General features: G+C 46.3%; 1 protein-coding gene across 7 annotated transcripts in view; it reads left to right on the forward strand.

The window, feature by feature from the left end:
- FHOD3 (formin homology 2 domain containing 3) overlaps window positions 1–22563 on the forward strand; it is a 1375152-nt gene that overhangs the window by 1153597 nt on the left and 198992 nt on the right. For all 7 annotated transcript variants that reach the window (XM_086965361.1, XM_086965359.1, XM_086965360.1 and 4 more), the window contains one exon: window positions 9220–9434. In XM_086965361.1, coding sequence (XP_086821487.1) covers window positions 9220–9434 — 215 coding nt within the window. The remainder of the gene's footprint in view (window positions 1–9219; window positions 9435–22563) is intronic.

Below are 22563 nucleotides of genomic sequence, written 5' to 3' on the forward strand. Positions count from 1 at the left end.
TTTTTCGCAGATCAGAGTTGTTCCAGTTCTTTACAGGTAAGAGTTTTTCGCGGATCAGAATCTTTCCAGTTCATGGACTAATGGCTGAGTTTAGCGCGGTGTTTGCTAACTTCATAAAGCGAACCAGTCTGCAGGCTAAATGAATGACTACTGTTGCCATTAACCTATAAACCAGTACATTGTCATTTACAAATGTAATGAAATTAACCTTTAGCTAATGTAAAAGTGCCCATCTTAATAAGGTAATTGTTAGCTAATGTAATGTCGGCAGGCGATGATATGACCCCAAGAATAGGTTTTCTTGCATAGTATCCTCTGCAAAGCGATTTTCTGCTAGAAGCACTGTGTTTTGATGTAATATTATCTCTAATTGACCCCAGCCAAGTTACAAAATATATGTCCACAATTTTCGGGAAGTTTACCTTTTGTAAAATATTTCTATGTAAACTAGCATAGACTTTCAGATTTTTTCTTTGCAAGTTTACCTTTTGCGGGCATTTCTATGCTCAGTGTCAGTCAGTCAAACTACTCGTTTATATAGACCGAAGTTTATTAAACAAAACAAGGAATAAAATATTATGAAACACTTTCTAAAAGGATAAATGTATTAGTTAAATGCCCATAATATTTCCTATATGTTGTTTTCATTAATATCAGTTAATAATCCACCCACTGCACAAGTTACATCAAAGGTCTACATCCTAGAGAGTAACTTTATTGCTTCGTATTCCATATTTAACTAAAACAGGTTTTCAAATCCATCCTCTTATATGCTTTACAAAAAACAGTCTAGCAGAACATGTGCAATATTACATTTAAAAGATAACCCGCAATAGACTTTTCCTCCATTTTCCTGTATGGCAGTTACTAACTTTGACTTGGTCGCACTCTCTTATCTAAGAGAGTGTCTCCCTCGTGCATGAAGGAGACACTCTCTTAGATAAGATATTGCGACCAAGTCTATTTATCATCCTCATACCCAGGAGGACCTACCCGATTGCACCACCGACCCTACTACTGCATCTATTACTGTACTTTCACAGCCCAGGAGTGCGTTATTCTGACTTATTCCGTAGTTACTATCTTTGCACACATGAAATAAAGTTATGGCCTATGCAAACTTTTAGAAGCATAAATTTCATTTTGGTACTTGGTATGGGATCTAAATAGGGGTAATCTGAATGGTTCAATCAAGAATCTCTTAGGCATTCTACAGACATATTGTAGCTCAAATATCTCATATTGTTACTTCTTGAGCTATATTAATTTTAAATCACAATTTTTTCTTGAATAGCTCAATGCTAAAAATGACATGGAAAGCTGTTCACCCAGGCTTTTACCCAACCCAAACGAATTCTTCCTTGCCTCCTTTCCCCAGCCCCTTTTATTCTTGATGATTTCCTTCGGACAAACGGGTGCTACTGTGGTATATTGTGTGATTCTGAGTCTTTCCCAAAATCTAAGCGTAAGTTACCCTGCCAAATGGCTCCAGGCGGTTAGGTTTGCTTCTATTCCTATTGGCCTACCCAGAGAGGAACCCGGCAGGCTTAACACATTTTTAACCATCCTCCCTGTGAGAAGTTGGCCTGGTATATGATGTTCACTATTCTGGTGAGCACCTTGCACCAGTCCAAACAACCCTTATGGTGATGGCTGTAACGTCAACCTTATAGACCAGCTATCCTAGGGGTATCATGGACAAAGCAGTCTTAGCTAAACTCAAGAGGGCATGTGAAGCCAGCTGTTTTACCATATGGAACCCCTTTAATACCAAATGAAAGGACACCACACAGGATATATATAAAATATATATGTTATTTATTTCTAGACAATCCCTCTGAACTCTTTATGAGGTCAGAGGCAGAAGCACAATACAAAATATTTAATTAAAATACAATAAGTTGCACAAAATACAGTAGGGCCCTAGGGGCACGCTAAACCATATACTAAAATAGTGGTATAAGAACCACCACACGAAAAGTGAATAGGCCTAGGGCCTAGGGAATCTCTGGGGCTATGCTGAACTACCAAGAGTTAGGATGCAGGAGGCCCACGGGATGCGTGTGCAGTGTCTAAACACACACTTGAGTTACCATAGAGAATGAATGGGAACGTAAAAGATGGAAACTAGTTCTTCTAGGGCACTTCTGACTGGACTCGATGAAAGTTACTTGAAACCTAGACAGTTGGATAGTCAATACCCAAAGGAGCACCGGAGTACTTGCGTTATCGCACCCACAGGAAGCGGGTGCATAGGTGTCAAAGTGTGTCGGGTTTCGTCGCTGAATCCTATGGAGCCTTGAAGAAAGATGCGGCAGGCGACCAGGAGAGAAGTGTCCGGTTGGATCCAAGGGTGGATCGAAGATGAAGAGGACCTGAAAGCAGAGGGGACAGAGTCTGGGTCACTAGCCAGTGACCAGGAAGGAACCAGGAAGGAACCAGGCGATTTTGCAAAGCAATCAGGTGATGTCGTGAAGCTTGTCTCTGTAGCCACGTGGACCAGGATGTGTCGACGACGACCAGGAGTCAGGCACAGACTGTCCCACGAAGGCTCTCGCTGTCAGGGGTGTTGGTTCCCAGATTGGAGTCAACAAGCCTTGGCAAAGACACCCCACGCAGGAATCTAAGTTGGCTTCCTAATCAGACCAGCAAGGTCTGATGGGCTGCTTCTTTTCAGGGAAGCAGGGGCCAATCTGGAGCAACCAGACCAGTGGGCTAAAAAGTTTCGTCGCCAAGATGGCCACTAGCCAACGGGCAAGTGACCGGGCAAACGCGTCGAGCAGGAAAATGCAGAAGGGCCCCACGCAGAACTCGTGGAGTGTGCAGGACTGATCTTCAGTGCAGATGATGCTCGGGCTGGGGCTTCTCAATCCCCAATGCACAGCTTCGAGGATGCCTCGGGTGCTGCACAATTAGCAAGTCGCAGACTTTTCAAGATGGCCGGTCCCACGTCTCTCGTCACCTCCACGGGTCTCAGCTCTGCTGGGACTGTGGATCGGGCTGTTGGAAGTCTGGAAGTCCGGAAGTCCAGTTCTTGTCAGGCTCTGTGCTCAGGTTCCGGCGGGAGCGTCGACAAAGCAAGCCGTTGATCGCTGGATGGTGCCTGCTTGTGCAGGGTGGTCACTCCTTGACCACAAGGGAGATTCTTCAGTCATCTTCTTACAAAGTAGATCGTCGAAGGTCCAGAGTTTCGTTTCAGAGTTTCAGTCAGGATAAATCTAAAGTCTTGGGACTCAGCTTCTCCCTATATACCAAATCTAGGGGCTGGATTACCTGCTAGGTTCCTCCTATGGGTGGGACCAGGGAAGGGTGTGGTTACACCCCTTTCCCTTTGTCCAGTTTCGCACCAGAGCTGGGGCTGGGAAGCCCCAGCACCCGTTTGAACTGGACTATGCATGGGACACCTTGTGTGCCCCAGGCAGTGTCTCATTTCTTTCAGCCCTCCCTGCCCCAATATACATCAGCCTGTCTGGGGTGGTGCTAGCACCTCCCAAGGCAGGAAACCTATTTCCAAGCCTCCCTCGCTGGAAGGACTCCCAGCAGCAGGAGGTCAGACTTGTGTCCGTGGCAGCAGCATCCATTTTGTGATGCTGAGGCTCTGGTTAACTTTAACCGGGAATAGTAGGAACAACATGTCTTCTCCCTCTAGAACTGGTGAGGGGGTAGTATTCCAAAACGTATGACACCTTACTCGACATGTTTTGATAAAGCCAAACCAGAGTTAGCATTTAACCGCGAGGGTCATAATGCACTTAAGAGTATATGGTATGGCAATATCCTAGAACAGCTATAAGGACATGGTTCTGAAAGCTGCAGACAGGCTCAGCTTGTTCTAGAGCACCATCTCACATAAAACCAAGCACTCTGCCTCCAGGATTGTTAAGGCCTGCCATAGGAGTGACTTATAAGTATATATGTGTCTAGATATAAGGTTAGATATAGGAATACTATATCTAAGCAAGGGTTGATTACACGACCTTGCCCCAGCTGAGTGATCAGTCAGTTGTGTCAATGTGAGTGGCCATCCAGGGGTGGCATAATACATGCTGCAGCCCCGGGTAGGCCTTGGATGCACCTATGCCCTGGGTACCTATAGTACCCTGTACAGTGGCTCATAAGGTGACCCAATTCCCAATTGGAGATGTACTTAAAGTACATGGAGTCCATTTTACAGAGAGAGCAGATAGCCTGGGGCCCTGATTAGCAGGTTCCCAGGCCAACTAAGTCGAAAACCAGCTAAACACTAGGCAAAAAATCTGGGGTAACCATAGTCAGTTATCCACCTTCCTACACTCCCTCTATTACATCCCATTTAAATGTGGAACCCAAACATAGGATTTCTGCTCCGTATAAGATCTGGGGTTGACTCTTTGCTGAGAATGCTGTCTATACTGGTCTCATAGAGGGTCCCCCAAAATGTCTATTGAGCTTCTTCAACCCTGATATAGTCTTTAAGGTTCTCATTTTTATGGCCTTCGTAGCATGGGTGGAATCCAAATTTTTGAGGAATCACATACCTAGGTACTTCTAGTTATACACTTCCTATAGTTTTCTAGGTCCCATAAACCACACAAAATTCACTATTTTCTTACCAAAGACCATAGCTTTAGTCTTATCCATATTAATAACATGTTTTGTTAGTACAGTGATTGAAATAATTGGTAAGTTTTCTTTGCTCAGTGATACTGAAAAGGACAAGAATACAAAGGCCTTCATCGTTCCCTTTCCTCTGCAAATAGCAATTCAGATGCAAACTCTCATTTGTACTGGATCAAGGATTTTACCCTTAGTGTCAAAATGTTCCCAGTAGTTGGTTGCCTGCACTATTGTTGGCATTTACAATCTAGTGCAAATCACGCATGCATACGCCACAACAGTGCAAGTTTGTGCATCTCAGAACTGGGAAGACATTTGCTATCGGTGTGCTATACCCCATTCAGAGGTCCTGAACGAAGACTGGGGCAAACCGATGAGTAAAGCTTCCAAGAGTAGTGATCTTTATTTCCGCACTCCAGAATTACCATTACCGGGGATCACATTAATTGTGGGGTGGGGAAATAAAGGGAATGCAAGCTTTTGGGCAGTAATCTCTTAGATTAGGATTTCCCCTGGCAATTCCCATATTGTTCCTTAATAGTCCACTCATACTTTGCCTGCTTGCAGGGGGTGAATTCTCTGATTGAAGTACTACTCACCAATGGTCTTCCTGCTAAATGCATAACTGCCCACTTGTAATGAGGGACCCAAGGAGCAGACTCATGGCAGCAAGAGGTGCATAGAATGTATGTATCTGTGCGCATAGAGTAGTGCAGGCGAGGATGTAATATCCATCTACCCATTTGCCAGGTGCTCATGTGTGTATGCAAAGCTACAGGTACAGAGCAAACCGAGCTGGAGAGCCGTGGTGTGCAGAAGAGTAGGTGAGAGCCCAGAAAATGCGATTCAGGTTGTTACAAGAGAAAGGCAGTACTAGGTGCTGACTGTGAAGGTCGCTGGGAACTTAAAAAAAGATGTAGGCTTCAGTTTCTTTCTGGATTGAAGGAGGGTAGAGGTGGTTTTAATGTCAAAGTGGACATAGCCAGTTAATTACACTAGCCATCTAGACCAGGACTTTTCCCTCGTCGGGGAAGATAATATGCCACGAGCAAACTACCGTAAACCGGAAGTCGTCTAAATGGCTGTGTTCTGCTCCGCGGCACAAAATTTCCGAGCTTGCTTTTCAGAAGTCTGCGTTGATCTGTCGGGTTTGTTTGTGTGCGGGGATTCTCCAGCGCTTGATTGACTGCTGGTAAAACAAAGCTTAGCCTCATTAATTGAGAAGCCTAAACGGATCAGGCCTGTGATGCCTAGTGCCTCTCCTCTTCCCAAAAATAAAATAAACATACGTACCCATATGCATCTGTACAGCTGGCCGCGCCCCAGACCTGCAAACCGTTGCCATTGTGTAATTGCACGTGCAAGGAGCTTGTAACATTATTATCCCACGCCTGTGGGAATTCCTTTTTTCTGCCAAATTGCAAACCAAGGCCCGAATAGCATTCTGCAAAAATGATTTAGAGGACTTAAACCAAGAATATGTGTGCCTGGTTACTAGGAGGCAAGCATCGGATAAAAAGTTTGGAGAAATTATCAAAGACGATGATTATCTCCTAACCCAGTTTTTGGGGAAATGACATCGGGATTTTAGGACTTCCCGCATTAAAATCCTCATGTGCCAATACATGCCATCCTTCCCCCTACAGGTTCCAAGTATTACCTATTTGCATTTCAAGTAAATAGGACAATATTAGGTGTCCCCCCCCACCCCCCAAAAAAGCGGAAAGGGTGCTAGATTATTTTGTTTTGTCAAGCGCTGTTACTTTGGGAGTTTCCCACAAATTGGAATTACGATTCTGCAGTATTACTGTATCCTGGTGTTTTAAAGGTCACTTCTGACGCAATTCCGCTGGATCAAACAAGCTTGAATGTTTTCCTTCAATGTGCCAGCTATTTGGGAATATCAAACTGACATTGGTTCAGCATCACCAATTTTGGTATATGAATTCTGCATTACATCATAGATTATTTATAATCCCGCTGTATTACTACATTTGACTATTACCGGTATCAGCGATATTTGTAACAGTGAGTGCAGAAATACCGCACTGCAGTCTTCTTGTATAAAACTATTTTACGGTCGGTAAGGCTCCAATTTGTAAAATCAGTTTGGCCAGCATAGCTTGCGGGTGGGCTGGCTTGGGTGGTCGTGTGGGGTGTCATAATAAAAATTGTAAAAACACGTACCTTGAGGCTGGGTCCCGTGTCTTCTTTACTCCTGCTCTCCTGCCTCCGACAGGAACAGGAAGCAGTCAGCCATGCTCCCTACCATAAACCAATCACAATGCTGCAATGCAGCGTTGTGATTGGTCTGAGCGCTGGCTGTAGGGTTGAGCATGATCTCCATGCAGGCTGCAATGCAGACTGCGTGGAGAAGGGAAAAATGTGCATGTCTGGTTTGGGCGGCCCGATAGGGCCTACCAAAAAGTCATTGCACACTCAGGAGTGGCAAACCACTCCTCCCCTGCCCTGCTCCGTAACCAGAGCAGACCAGCCCACCCGCCCGCGAAGAAAACATAAAATAGTAATAACTAAAAGTTATTACCATTTTATGTTTTGCTTCTGAACCGCAAGAAAGCAGTGGGGCAGCGCTCCTCCGCTGTAACAGAGGAGTCATTGTTGCGTAAAATCAGAGTCTTTCTGTCTACGTAAAGGCATATTTTATTGGACCAAACCCAATTTGCGATTTAGTAAAATGTTACTAAATCTTAACAAATCGCTAATTGGTTTTGGGAATAACACTGATTAAGTATTTGGAAGGAGCATGTTAAGGGTGCCCCTTCCAGATACCGAATCTTTAAGCTATGTATTAATGTTTGGCAAACAAATTCCGGTCTCAAAACATTAATAGTTTACCACCTTTTCAAAGGATATGGTAGGTTATTCGCAAAAGCGAAGGGATTCCCAGGTTATCACAAGAAGCCCCCCCCCCTTCCCTTGACAAACGTTTTTTGTGTGCAGGCAGTGGTCCATGCATGCTTGTAAAAAAGGTTTGTGTCATTTTTTTAAAATATTTTGTCTAACACATCTCGTTTTCCTTTAAGGAAAACGGGATGCCTTTATAAACAATTTTGCTTTATTTAAAAGCAACCACAGGCATGGTGATGAATCTAATCCAGCAGGCTTCCATGCCTGGCATTGTAGCCAATTGTGGTGGGTCTTAATTTATGGCCTACCTAATGTATATTTGTGAGGTAGGTTGAATTGTGACTCACTACGAGCCGTATTTTGAGAACAAACCTATTAATACATAGGTCCGTTCTCAAAATATCAATGGATTCGTTTGAAGTCGATGCACAAATTGTGACCATTTCTAGCAAATCCATTTTTGTACATTCTGTTCAAGAAATCGCAAATTGCGAATCGTTAATCATTTCAGTTGAGGATTCCTTAAATTGAATATTTGTACACAAGGGCATGCAATACCACCGTACTCGCACTGGCGTAACGAAAAGTGAGGGGGCCTCCCTGCACAGTACTTAGGGGGGCCCCCTCCGGGCTCAATCAGGAGCTCTCCCGGCCAGAGTTAAGTGCCGAGGGGGCCCCTTGGAGCTAGGGGCCCCCCGCACCGCGTGGGCTGCGGGGGCTGTGTTACGCCCCTGTACTCGGAACTCCAAAAGAAAGGGGTGAACCTGCAAGTAATACAGCCCGGGAGTCAGGCTCCTGAGAAGAGTCAGGCAAAAGAATGATGGGACGTGCTGGGAAGCGGGCTCTGTGGTGACAACCGCCACGTGCATATGGGGCACTAGACTTGTACTTCTGTCACTATGAGCGTGGTAAGCCGTGTACTTGTGAGCATGACAAACGGTGAGTCAGAAGCGACCGGCGCAGCTGCGCGCGCTCTGCGGAATTATTCCCGAGCAAATAATGGCGGATAAAATTAGCAGACATCTGGAATAGGCACATATTTCAAAGTTATTTTGGTCTAAATCTATAAAGCACAGTATGAGGAATATGATTGGTAGCTGGTCTTAATAAACAGTTAGTGAGTTCTGCTTGCCTAAACGCAAAACAGATGTAGCTTTGTTCTTCCTAAAGTGACTTTGATGAATAAACTATATGTGACGTCAGGTCAAAGCTATTGAATGTCTCCGACCAGCAGAGACATTTTTTTGGAATAAGGGGGAGAAAAAAAGGGAAATCGTTTCCACTGCAGACACAGGATCAACCGAGTGTAGTCCAGGTCCCATGCTCGTCGAAGGGGCAGGTAGCCGGGTTTTTCAAACAGAAGCCCAGGAGCCTGTGGGGGCCCTGCCTTTATGAACATGTATTTCCTCAGTGAGTTGTTAATTCCACCCTCCCCCCCTGGCCAATGCTTTCTGCACAACTTGGAAATAGTTTGTTTCGACTGATATTGTGGAATGTAGCGAAGTGTGCGTTAGACTGTGGTTAAAATAATCCACCCAGGATGGATGTTACTTTTCGTTAATGGCTTTTTCTGATCCGTGTGATGTGCTCTTGAGGTATCTCTGTGTTTCCACAGCACATCAGCCGATTCGTGCTTTTCATCAGGACAGCATCTCGTATTCTCTGCAGGTGCATCACTCTCAGACATCTGCATTCTCCCGCCAAACCTTGGAAGCCGCTCGCCTGACTGAAATGTGTCGCAATTTCCGTTTTCAGATACAAATACTTGGAAAAGTTGGCTGCCGAGGAGTACGAAAAGGAGGTGAAAAGTCGAAGCGTGTGCCGCGGCAGGAGTGAGCTGTCACTGAACCTGAGCCCCCCAGTTACTGCCACATCGCCCGTCCCCAAGAGCCCGAGCCCAGCCCCTGGAGAGGCTCAGGAGACCCCCAGGACCGCCCCGGCCACCTGTCGGACACCCCAGCCCTCGGATGGTGAGTACAGCTTCAGATCGCATGGGTGACTTGAAACCGTTGCAAATGTGCCTTCTCTCCAAAGACTTTCATTCGCACAGAGCTGGATGAATGGATGTCAATGTGGACATGTGGGCCATAGGTTCTGAGATTCCTTAACCTGTTTACACTGGAGATCGGAGATCTCTGCATTATATTGTTGTGTGATGAGGTACCATCTGTCTGTCAATTGCTGCACAACTCTAGGCAGTCAAAGAGTGGCTTGAATGGCATCATGTCCTGCAGGCGTTGGCCAAGCAGAGAGGGCCCCGCAGATTAGTGCTCGGACCATGATGGAGCAAATGTGCTGACGGAGTGTGGGTGAGGTATGACCAGGTGTGTGAGATGAGATGACCCAAAGGAGGAAGGGGCACATTAAATGACTGTGCCTGTCAGGATTTGGAGACATGGTGGGAGAACTGCCTCAGGCGAAGATCCCTCAGGTGGCAGGTGGTGCCTAACACGTCACGAATGATTGCAGCTGTGAGACGTGAGTGGCGGAAGCACGTATTCGAGAGGATGCAGAGGGCCCTAGTATGAGGGGCAAGAGTTGCTGGATGGGGGTGTGGACTAGAATGTCCGAATGGCATGGTGATAATTGCACCCCTGAGTGTCATATTGGTACTGCGTAGAGCACGGTCCGTGTGTTGGAGGTTGTGTTAAAGTATTTTAAACCGAGTATGAAATAAGGCAATTTTTTTCTTGGTTATGGTTTATTAGCTAGGGCTTCCCATTGAGCACATCTGCAGTAGATTTTGTTGCCAGGGAACAGTCTAAATCGGCCTATACTTTAAAGAGAAATTTAAAGAATGAAACTGAGGCAAGGCTGCTATTGTGTTGTGGAGCAGCGGAGACGTCCAATAAAGACTTATCTTCGGGAAGCTGCGTTCTGTCTATTTTCAACAGAAAACATGGCGTAGCAGCATTGCAGATAAACTTAATATATAGCATCAGTTTGCGTGCTGGAGTTGCAGAGAGCGTTCTACTCTTCCCCCGGAGGGTTTCTTTCATTGGTGTGTTTGATGCCTCTTTAGGTTGGAAATTGGTTCTCTCTGCACTAGAGTGTTTCCTGCCCTTTAAGCATTTACGAAGTGTGGGTGCTAAGGCATACGTGTTAAGGTGCACACTGCTCGGGGTCACTGTAAAGTCTAGCTGGTCATCTGTCAGGTCATAGAAAAGTTTCAAGACATTGTACTGATAAGGACGTTCAATGTCCTGAGAGGGAAACTCGTTTATTTGCAGTGATATATTGGACGTGATCTATTGTTTTATACACTGCTTCCTCAGGTGTGTAAAGCCTGATATTTGGGAAAATTACGTTTTTTACAACATCATTTTGCGAAATCATGATTTCCTCCTAGATGTGATCTCATAAAGATCATTGATGAACAGCACTGAGGTCTAAAATGGAATTGAAACAGTGAGGAATAGAGTGAAGAATATGACCAGAATAAAATAAGTGTTCAAACCGAGTGCCCAATGGGACGACTTATGCGTGTTGGCAGGCAGGCGATGGGGTATGGGATGGATGGATGACTGGTAGGTGGCATGGTTGGGAAGGATGGATGGATGGATGGACGGTTGGATGGATGGACGGATGGATGGATGACTTGCTGGATGAATGGATGAATGGATCAGTCTGACCATTGGTTAGGCACATAGATGGACATGTCATGGGTAAGTGGTTTGTGCAGACAGATTAATTCAGTAAAGGATGAACATAGAGAAGAAAGATGGATATCAAGACAGGGAGGACACGGGAAACGAAGCACTATTAAAGGGTCAGATGAGTGCATGAGTAGGCGACAGGATGAAGATTGGATGAGCATTTATGTTTGCTTCATGCATACTTATTTGTTCCTTTATTTCAGTTAAAGCGCCTTTTAGTACACCAAATAAAAAGCATCTCTCTTTCTGCACGCCAACAGAAGCAGCAGCAGCTGTCATTTAAAATGTGATTGTTTGGTTTTGGCAGAGTGCTTGAAGGAACTGTATTGGGCAACAATGCAATTTACATCACCTACTCCTGGCCCTTGGACCTGGCCAAAGGTTGAATGAAGAGCTTAGACCAGTTGGCTTTCCTATTTTTAGGTTTTGCCTGGCGAAAGCTGCGCTTTCTGCGCAGCTTTTTCGCGCAGGCGAAAACCTGATGAGAAGAGTAGTGTGGCTTTGGTTCGGCCCTCGTCATTGATTGGCTGGCTCCGTAAACGGAGCCTTGCCATTGGACGAGGGGCCTGTCCGTCAATGCCGGACCAGACACGGGGGCGTTCCCGACATTCTTTGGCTTTTGCCGACGTCACGCGACGCCGGGAACGCCCCCGAGTCTGGTCCGGCATTGCCGGCACCCGCCTTCCGTCGTCAGCGTCTTCCGTCGTGCTCCGTCTCTCCTCCCCCTTTCCCGCCCCCTCCCGCTTGTTTCCTCATGGCCGCCTTCCTGCTCCAAGGCCGTCGTCGGCGTCTCTCCGCCCCCTTTCCCGCCCCCTCCCGCTTTTCTTGTTATTGCCTTATGTCTTCCCGCCCCCCTCCGCTCTCCGTGCCTGTCCGTGTGTGTCTGTTCCTGCTCCCCCCCCCACCCGATTGCTCGTTGACTCTTGGGACAGTCCGTTTCAGATCTCCCGGCAGCATGGGCCTACTGGAACGTGTCCGCAAGGAATGGTTCATCCTCGGCATCGTTTTGGTGATTGGAGCCGCCAAGCTGCAGCCCGCTATCGGCGAGAAAGGGGGTGAGTGCTGCCTTCGTCCGGGCATATGGTGAGGGCTGAGGGGACCCCTGAACTCCCGCCAAGACCGTCACTAACATGCCTGTGCTACGTGCCCCCCTGTGCCAGTTATTCATGCGCCCCCCTTCCCGGTGATAAAGCTGTCTCGTGCCTTCAACTGCGAATTAAACGCTATGCCAAGTCTCTCCGCCCCCTTTCCCGCCCCCTCCCGCTTTTCTTGTTATTGCCTTATGTCTTCCCGCCCCCCTCCGCTCTCCGTGCCTGTCCGTGTGTGTCTGTTCCTGCTCCCCCCCCCCACCCGATTGCTCGTTGACTCTTGGGACAGTCCGTTTCAGATCTCCCGGCAGCATGGGCCTACTGGAACGTGTCCGCAAGGAATGGTTCATCCTCGGCATCGTTTTGGTGATTGGAGCCGCCAAGCTGCATCCCGCTATCGGCGAGAAAGGGGGTGAGTGCTGCCTTCGTCCGGGCATATGGTGAGGGCTGAGGGGACCCCTGAACTCCCGCCAAGACCGTCACTAACATGCCTGTGCTACGTGCCCCCCTGTGCCAGTTATTCATGCGCCCCCCTTCCCGGTGATAAAGCTGTCTCGTGCCTTCAACTGCGAATTAAACGCTATGCCAAGTCTAGGGTGCCCATGGGCTGGGTCGAAGGGGTTGGTGTAGCTGCGCTGACAGCCCGGCCACCCTGCCTGTCTTGTGTGACACGTTACACTCTGCTTGACCCTCGCCGCTCTCTACTTCCGCCCCGGGTGGTGGCTGACACTAGAGTCAGCACAGGACACGCAGCCTTTAGTGCTGATGTTAATGTTCAGGCCTGGCACTCCATCTGCTGATGCTTATGGCCATGGGCTACCCCGATGCAACCAGCTGTTGTTTTTAAACAAATTTATTTCAGACGCAATATTTTTAAATGCTACCCATGGTGTGTGGAGTTATGTAGTGCCCATGCCATAATTATGGCACACAAACGAGGGGAATTTCTGTCATGCACGTGATGTAGACTGCTGTGTATTTCAGGATGTGGGCATGAGAAAATGATTAAAAGTATTGATATTTATGCAAGGAATACTTGGTGAGCAGAGAATCTGGATTATATTAAAAAGACATGAGCTAACGTGCAGTGAATGAGAGCAATGAAGGATGCTGCATAATGTTAGCCTCTATGTCTTGCCTAAAAAATCAGGAGCCTTCCACCTAAGGTGCATAGTTGCTGAGTGGGTGGCTCGTGCCATGCGTGTCATTGCTTTTTATTTTATTTCATTTGCTCTCTGGGACTTTGTTTCTGTTTCAGTGTTGTAGGTAAATATCAACCTGAAAAGGTCGGTCAAGATACAAATCTTTGTTGGCCAGTTCTTTAAATGGGCAGGTACTGAGTACCTACACTTATTTGTTTTGACTTGGGAGAGTAACAATGCTTCCCAGCACAGGTACAATACTTTAATGGGAGACTACCCGCACTTGTCGGAAGCAAACAGGTACTCTGGGATAGTGAGTTCTCCCACGTCTCTCCACTTCCTTTAAAACACTGCTGTTGACTAAAAATGTGGTGTATCATCTAGAATGTTCCCTTGATCTTTTGTGAGTGCTTTGCAAACGTGACCATAATGCATGAAGTGCTGTATCCTGGAGTGTACTATACGCCTTCCTAGCTTCTCTTTTGTTGAAATCCATAATTCAAACTGGTTGCAAATTATGCAAAATACGTAATTTGTAACTATGAACTCATTCCTGCAAGAAACAACTGCTGAAGTTATAATTAGTATCCAAAACCTTAAAAAGCATGCACTTTGCCTATTTGTGGTTCGCAGTGGTACCACTGCCTTCCCAAGTTCACTGCCTATACACTGCAGACATGCCTTGTAGCCAAAATTCCCTTGCTCGTGGTAATCTCTGGGCATGGCAATGCTTCACTGGCAGAGAGCACCACTCACCTTCAGCCAGTACCCATAGGGCATGCCCTCAGTAGGGCCTCCTTGATCTTCTGCACTGATGCCCTGTTCCAAGTAGGCCTGATCGCAGTCTGTACGTGTGGTACGGTCAATGTCAACCCCATTATATCTGTCATTCATTAACACTACGACAAGCTGCGCATTGCAAGTTACCGAATGTACAAGTACTCGCGCCACCTTCAAGTGCACAGCATTGGCAAAGTCCTGACGAGCAAACTAGCGAAGAGACGGACTACTTAATGTTTGACATAGAAATGTATGAATTTGGAAAGTTTGCAAATATCTTAGCTACTTGTAAAGTGCCTGTTCAACGCAAGGGCAGTTTCAAAGCGCTGCAAATGTCACCAGCCTTGGGGTTGGGAGGACCGAAGCAAGAACCGGGACTCGAGCCTGTGATCGCAGGTCCCACCCACAGCTCTGCCCGGGGGTGCGATGAGGCATCTCGAGTTCTATAGTAAATGAAACATTACTGTTATGGCTTGTTAAAATATAGGGCTTCAAGACGGCCTCAGTGTTGAGCTTTCATGTATCAACCTGTTGTATTGTGGGAGATGTAGTCTTGGCCAGTTTCAATTAAACAAACGGGACCAAGATACCGGTTAACAGGAAACGTACAGGGCATAACATTCATTAGTCATGAAGACAGCTTGTACCTCTAAAAATCCGGAAACCCTGCATGCGAATATGATGTTACGTTAAATGCACTTGAATCGCACAATCCCAACCTTTCAGGATCCGCGTCCCCTGTCCGGCTCGCCCATTCACTGGCGTGAATGCGGTTGTGTGTAGAAATGTGTCCCTCAGAGAGGCGGGCAGGCTGGGAGCAGACTGGTATGTGCATTGCTTGGTGGTGGGTTATAGTCAGGGAACAAATCCTAAAAAAATAAGTGGGGATACAGAGTGCAGATGCAGAGTGCAGATGCAGAGTGCAGATGCAGAGTGCAGATGCAGAGTGCAGATGCAGAGTGCAGATGCAGAGTGCAGATGCAGAGTGCAGAGTGGAGCTTCAGAGTGCAGAGTGTCAAAAGCAATGCCAATAGCTCTAACTTTAACAAAGGCAAAACCATTGCATTGTAAATGCTTGTTTCTAAAGGTCATTTGGTTTTGTTTTGAGTCTACTGTGATGCGGTGTGTGTTGTACAGTTGTGGGCCCTGGACTGCCAAGTGCCATCCTCCCCAGGTTTCGCATGCTGTTTTTGGAATTTGTACTAGGTTTTGGTTTGCAGAGCAGTAGGCACATTTCAGGGAGGACTGTGTTGGCTTCTTGCTGTGATTATTTGATGAACAGCAGAAAATGACACTGTCGTACATTGACTGTGTTTTAGAGTGCACCCTTGTTCACAATCAAACGTCCATTCTCCCGAGCAATGTGTCAATTTCACCTGTTTGTGCTTGCACAAGTAGACAGTTACCTCCTTAGCACTGATTGTGGGACGTGGAAGAAGCTCTTGCCAGCACCTCTGACCACTCTGTCTCCCTGACTGCTCCTTTCACTAAGTTTTTGCTGAGCAGAAAGGGAAGACCTGTCATCCTTATAATGGAATGGGCATTACTGTTTGAACCATGCTGAAAGTGAAGCGCCGAAAGTGAAGTGCCGATACTGTGGCACATCAGTGCTAGGTTACACCTTTCTGTCAATGCAGTTGTATGGACATTCATAGTAGTGCAAGTGTTTGGTAGGGGTCTAGCAGAAGGATTGTTAAGGCCTGTTTTATCCTTTCGGCACTCAAGCAGGACATTTGTTGAAAGGTTGGATATATTTGGAAAGCCTCTGGTAGGAGTGTGCATAGTCCAGGCATGAGATGATGAAACTGCTTGTACATGTATGGATAACCAGTCACCATCTGGGCATTGGGCAGCATAGTATTGCTCCTAGGCTCTTCGATGTGAGGCCTAATTTGATACACAAAGAAAGTTGGTACCTCCCTGCATTGTCGTATGGGAAAACCAGGAGCTACACCATCCGGCACCAGAGTGGCACGTATAAAGAACAACCAAGTGACAGAAGACCAGTCCCTGCCCTTTACTTTAACTTCTCCCCACCCCTCATACTAAAACTATTGGGGGCATATTTTCAAGGACCGGTGTTAAAATTATCGTCGTTTTATCGGCATGAAACTGCCGATAAAACGGTGATAATGGGCTTGATAATACGCCCTTGTTAATTCCCATAGAAGCCCATGTTTACATCAGAACATCGGCTTCTATGGGAATTAACAAGGGCGTATTATCAAGCCCATTATCAACGTTTTATCGGCAGTTTCCTGCCGATAAAACAACAATATTTTTAACACAGATTCTTGATATTATGCCCCTTAGTCTGTAAAAGCCTTTGGACAATGCACGTAGTAGTTTTTGATGTCTATTTTTAACATTTCTTCTAGTTAATTTAACATTGAATTTTTCGCACTGTGCTGTAAAAAAAGGTATGGGTTCAACTAGCTGAATTGAACCTCAATCAATCAACCACTATTTGTAGTACAGCTTATCACCCCCCAGGTATCCATGTGCTGATGATATGGAGAGTCTTAGTCGAAGAGCCAGGTCTTGAGTCCCTTTCAGAAGTCAGCGAGTGAAGAGGAGATTCGGAGGTGGGGCGGGGGGTCATTCCGGGACTTGGTGGCGATGTAGAAGAAAGAACAACCTCCACTTTGACGGATGTGGGGGAGGCAGATCAGAGTTGTCTGGTGGATTGGCAGGCAGTACTCGAAGTAGGAGGACCTGGCATTGTGGAGGGCCTTGTAAGCATGAGTCAGCAGCTTGAACTGGCATCTCTTCTGGATAGGGAGCCAGTGGAGGCTTCTGAGGTGGCGGGTGATAGTGGTTCATTTGGGGAGGTTGAGGATGAGTTTGGCTGCGGTGTTCTGTTTGGTCTGTAATTGTTTGAAGACATGTGTGGTGGTTCCAGCCTAGAGTGTATTTCTGTAGTCCAGTCAGCTGGTGACGGAGGCTTGAGCCACCATTTTTCTGGTGCTGATGGGTATCCACCTGAAAATCTTACAAAGCATTCAAAGGGTGTGGAAACAGGAGGAGGCTACTGCGTTGACCTGGAACTTCATGGAGAGATCGCTGTCCAGTATGATGCAGAGATTGCAGGCATAGTTGGTAGGGGTAGATGAAGGTCCGAGTGTGGTGAGCTACCAGGTGCCTTCCCATGGGGGAGGTGCACCTTCCAAAGATGAGCACTTCCGTCTAGTCCGTGTTCACCTTTAGACAGTTGGATCTCACCCAGTCGGTGACTTTGGTCATGGTGTACTGGAAGTTGGGCCTGGTGGTGGTGGTGTCTTTCGTAGGAGAGAGGAGTAGTTGGGTGTCGTCAGCATATGAGATGATATTTAGTCTGTGGGTGCGGATCATTTTGGCCAATAGCCTCATGTAGTCATTGAAGAGGATGGGGCTGAGGGAGGATCCGTGGGGGCTGAGGAATGATCCTTGGGGGCTTAGGGAGGATCCTTGGGGGATGCCACAGATGATGTTCTTGGTTTCTGAGATGAAGGGTGGTAGGCAGATTCTCTGTGTACGTCCTGTGAGGAAGAAGGTGATCTATTTGAGGGTGTTTCCTCTAATGCTGATGTGGTGGAGTCTGTTGATGAGGGTGTGGTGGGATACGGTGGCAAAAGCCCCTGAGAGGTCGAGGAGGATCAGGGCTGCTGTCTCTTTGTGATCTGATGTCATTGGTTGCAGCTATTAGAGCTGTCTCAGTGCTGTGGTTGAAGTGGAAGCCGGACTGTGAGGCATCCAGTAAGTTGTTTCCTTCCAGATGATCAATGAGCTGGCGATTGATGGCTTTCTCCAAGACCTTGGCCTGGAAGCATAGCAGTGAGATGAGGCATTAGTTCTTGAGCTCACTGGGGTAGGCAGAGGGTTTCTTCACAAGGGGTTTAACCTCTGCATGCTTTCAGGTGAAGGAGAAGGTTTGGATGGGAATCTCAAGGTTGTTGGTGGTGTTGGACCCAGTGATGTTGAGGGCGGCAGCCCATTGGGTCTTGGTAATATTGTTCTATCTGTGGTAGCAGGGGTGGGGGGGTGTGTATGTTGGTTGTGGTGAGCCTGCGATGGAGTAGTGGACGATGCTGTGGTTTGTGCGGGTGAGCTCAATGGTGTAGCTGAATCTTATTCTGTCACTGGCTGTAATGATTGTGTCCAGGGTGTGTCCTGTGCAGTGTGTGGGGCTGGTGGCCAGTTGTGTGAGTCCGATGTTGCTCATGCTTTCTAGGAGGTCAGCGAAGTTGGTGTCATTGGAATTATAGAGTGGGAAGTTGAGGTTGCTGAGGAGGATGTAGTGCTTGGAGTTGAGTGCCAGGGGGAGATGAGTAGGTGAGGGATCATCTTATGGTGGTGTTTGTGTTGATTCAGATTTGGAAGTTTAGGTGTTTCATGACTGATGAGGTGCCTTCTTAAGTGGTGGTGTATTGGAGGGTCTCGTTTTTGGATGATAGTGATGCCTCCTTGTTGATGCTGTCTCTGTGAATAATCTTGTAGCCATGGGGCAGTGCGGTCACGATGTCCGGGTTGAAGGCGGTGTGAGCCAGGTCTTGGTGATGAACAACACATCATGGGTGGACAAGGTGATGGTGTCCCAGATTTCAGTGGCATGCTTGCATCGGGAATGGGCGTTGAGCAGAATGCACTGGAGCTGTTCTGAAGGTTTGGAGGCCAGCTATGTAGGTGCGGCAAGGGCTTCAGTTCTGTAGGTGAACCAGCATCGGTGGCAGGGGAAGGATCCCTCCGTTTGTTGTGTGAACACATTGCAGCAGTTGATGTTGCGTCTTCGGGGTGCAGGGGCTAGGAGCTGTAATGGGAGGCAGGAGAGCCAGGGTTCCTGCCGCTGGGGGCAGTCTAGGTGTGGACGAGTGCAGACAGACTTGCCTTTGGCACGCTGTCGGCTCGGCTGCGCTGCAGGCTCCATTAATAGTCCTGGGAGGTGGGAAAGGCCAGCAAGGAGGCGAGCAGTCGGGATCTACACTGGCAGGAAAAAATCATCAGCATCAGCGAGATTTGACCGGCGTTGTGGGCGGTTGCTAGGCAACAGTAACAAGTGGCAAATGAGGCCAGCAGGAGAGGAATGCAAAGTCAACATACTTTGACAGTTGGTACCGACATTAACTGATGTACCTGTCTTTATACTGTTCCTCAACCTAATGCTCGTGTTCCCGGAAGCTTACCCATTATCTACAAACTGCATGCATTCACCCGTTTTTCCCATCTAGATCTAGCTGCAAACAAAGCGTTTTAAATCACGGATACAAAAAGCGCCCAGGAGCTTGATGAAAGGCAGAGCAATCCAGTGACCTCCTTGGACCATGAAGAATTGCATATTTGAAACATATGAAGTTGCTACTTACTGAATAATCCAAATTATGCTTTAGCCCTTACAGGGGTGTGGAAAATGCTATATAAACACATTTTAAATGCAATACAACAGAATGGATCTGTTGTGGATGAGTGAGCTTGAGCAAAAACATGGTGCCAGATATATACTATTGTTCTAATGTATGATGAAGGGTTTATATAGGGGACAGCACTGCAAAGGTGATGTCTTACAAGTGAATACGTCTAGGCACGCTGTTAATGTTGTTTATAACTTTGTATTGTGTATACAGTAACTGAGGAACAATGATATCAAGGCATTTTGGTGTAATGTTGCATCACTATCCTATGCTTTGTTGGATGCCTTGTTTCAGTCTTTCCCGGTCAGGATTCCTAATATAATTGGGAGGAGCAATGAGCATTAACAAAGCCTTGTCATTTATGCTTCTTCTGTCATAAAGTGTTGAGAATTTTTCAATATAATGATTGGTGGAAGAAACAGTCTCTTGGGAAACATTGCTGAGAGTGAGTGACTGTGTGAATGGCTGTGTGGGTGATTAACTGTAACCTGTGACCCTGCCATGCACAATTTTCTCATCAATAATTGTACAGCAGTTGTTGCATTGATATTATCGAGGATGAGATGTTCAACGAAGTGTACAGTACACAACTGACGTTTACTTATTTGAGAGCATTGGGTATTACCCCCTGGGCATAATAGTAGAACGAGTGTGTATGAACTGGCATGTATGTCCGTTGATAGCAGAATCATCTCATATGCCTTTTGTAACGGCAATGGTATGTTGAAAGAGGCAGAAAAAGAGCAATGGCATCCAAGGGTATAATAGGCGAAGGACAAAGCAGGAGCTACTAAGTGTCCAGAAATATAATGCCATTCATTCAGTCCTATCTGAAGTCGTGTTGCCTCTGTGTTTTGCAGTACCTGCAGTCTATGGATCAGATTGTTGACAAGGTCTAACTATAACAGATTACTGTAGTCCATCTGGAAAGGTTAATGGTTTGGACGACTGACTTACAGCAATCACTACTATCTACCATTTCCAGATTACCACAATAGCACTACCACCTCACCCCAAAGCACTACTCATCTACCCCAGAACTGCAAAGTACTGCACTACAACCCCTGACACAATTCACACCACGCTAACAATGCCCTGTTAGACACTACTGCCCACCCACACTACCATGCTACCACTCCATTCTACCACATTTTGGCTGCCCCCTTCTACAGCACAGATTAGGGCTTTGACCCCTATAGGTCCACATTACCACCACCCATCACCTCACTGTTATTCCAGCACTTTTTGTTCTCCAGAATCAGAGTTTTACACAAAGCATCACATAACTACATCTCAGCACTTTACTAGCAGCTCCAACACCATACATCTAGCTCCCACCTTACTTCCACAACACCCACCCTACCATCTCACCTCCAAACTACCAATCCACCACTCACTAACAACTCTAATCACTGCATTAATGCCCACTCCACTGCATTACCATCCTCCATCACCACACTATCACTCTTAGCTATGGTCATTCTCCAGCGATGTTCTGTCATCTCACAGCACTGGACCCCCTCCCGACAACTCATAGCTCTCCCACCCTTGCACACCATCCTTAGATACCACACTACAACATGACAACATCACACTTGGATGCCTTCAAGTAGCAAAGCTCTTTGAAATAATTATGACGATAAGGGTGAGTATTCTATTCCACTTACCAGTACTTCATTATCAAGCCTCTCTATCATTCCACCACATCCCAAAACTGAGCTTCCACCCCCACCAGCTTCCAACCAGACCTGCCACTACAATGCCACTATATCATGGTACGATGACGTAGAGCTAAACATTACTATGTGTACCAACCTCTCTACACTATTTGCATCCTCTTATTTTACCAACTTTCCACCTCTTATCTATCCTCACTATCCCTTACCATTTCCTGCTTTGGCAACACGGGTCTCAACCATTACAAGCACATCATTGTCTACAATAGCACATGTTCAGTTGAGTGGTTCTTACAAGAGGGCGCATAGAGAAAACTCATCTCCTATCTAGCGAATGGTGTCGGGTTAAACATACCTGCAATGCGTTGCCTATATTTCTGATTAACCTCAGATATTCTTTAGCTGCAAATGGCCAAGTCTTGCGTGCCGGCGCAGTGAAAAAATGCACCAGCTCACGAGGCCGATGGGTGAGTTTCATTGTCAGAGATAAAGGTAGGAGGTTCATAATCAACAATGGATGCCATATGCCAACCAAACGAAGGCTAAATGCATGCCATATGCCAAGCGGTTGGAAGCTAGCATCACGTTTGATGTGGCCACACTAAAGTAAATATGCGTGCAAAAACATGTGCTTTCTGTCAGTCTAATGTACGACTCTGCCAGTTTCCGATCATGCCTTTTAGCTTTCTATTAAATTCAACACTTGTTGTGTTCTATTTTGAAGCATACTGTATCAGGTGACATTTAAGTTTTAGTAGAACAAATTTGCTTAAAATCAGAAAATATCAGTTTTTGCCGAATACAATTGAAACATTATGCACACCCTTTCTATTCTTCTGAGTTCTGGCATTTTCCTCTCTTCTTAAAACCACCCATTAGACTTTTTTCCTATCCACCAGTTACTTATATTAGACTCCTGATATTTTACGTTTTTCTTGTTCTCTGGAAACCTGCGAAATGTAGTGGAATACATTGTCAGGCTGGTATTATTTTTGGAGCAATTGTTCCAGGACAAAACATAACACATCACTGTCATGAAATTTGGCTCATTCATTTGTCTTTGAGCCTTTTAGGAACATAACATTTATCATATTTTTTTTGTACACTTAGTTAACTTTAAAAACTGTAACTGTCAGCATGAAGGCCAACAGTAGGAGAGGAATTCTAACATAGTCAGCATGAAGGTCCCAAGAAAGGTATATTCATAGACTCATGTCTGTATCTGCCTCCACATGATGGGAAGCACTAAGTGTGACATTCACTGTTGTGGATCCCACCACGGAGCCCAGCAAGCCTTCTGCGTCAAGTAATCACTTTCATTGTGAATGGACCAGTAACTGGACAAGTATACGATGCTGTCATTCTGAATCTTC

Source organism: Lissotriton vulgaris, chromosome 4_1 (genome assembly GCF_964263255.1).
Source record: "Lissotriton vulgaris chromosome 4_1, aLisVul1.2, whole genome shotgun sequence".
In the NCBI taxonomy this organism is placed as follows: domain Eukaryota; kingdom Metazoa; phylum Chordata; class Amphibia; order Caudata; family Salamandridae; genus Lissotriton; species Lissotriton vulgaris.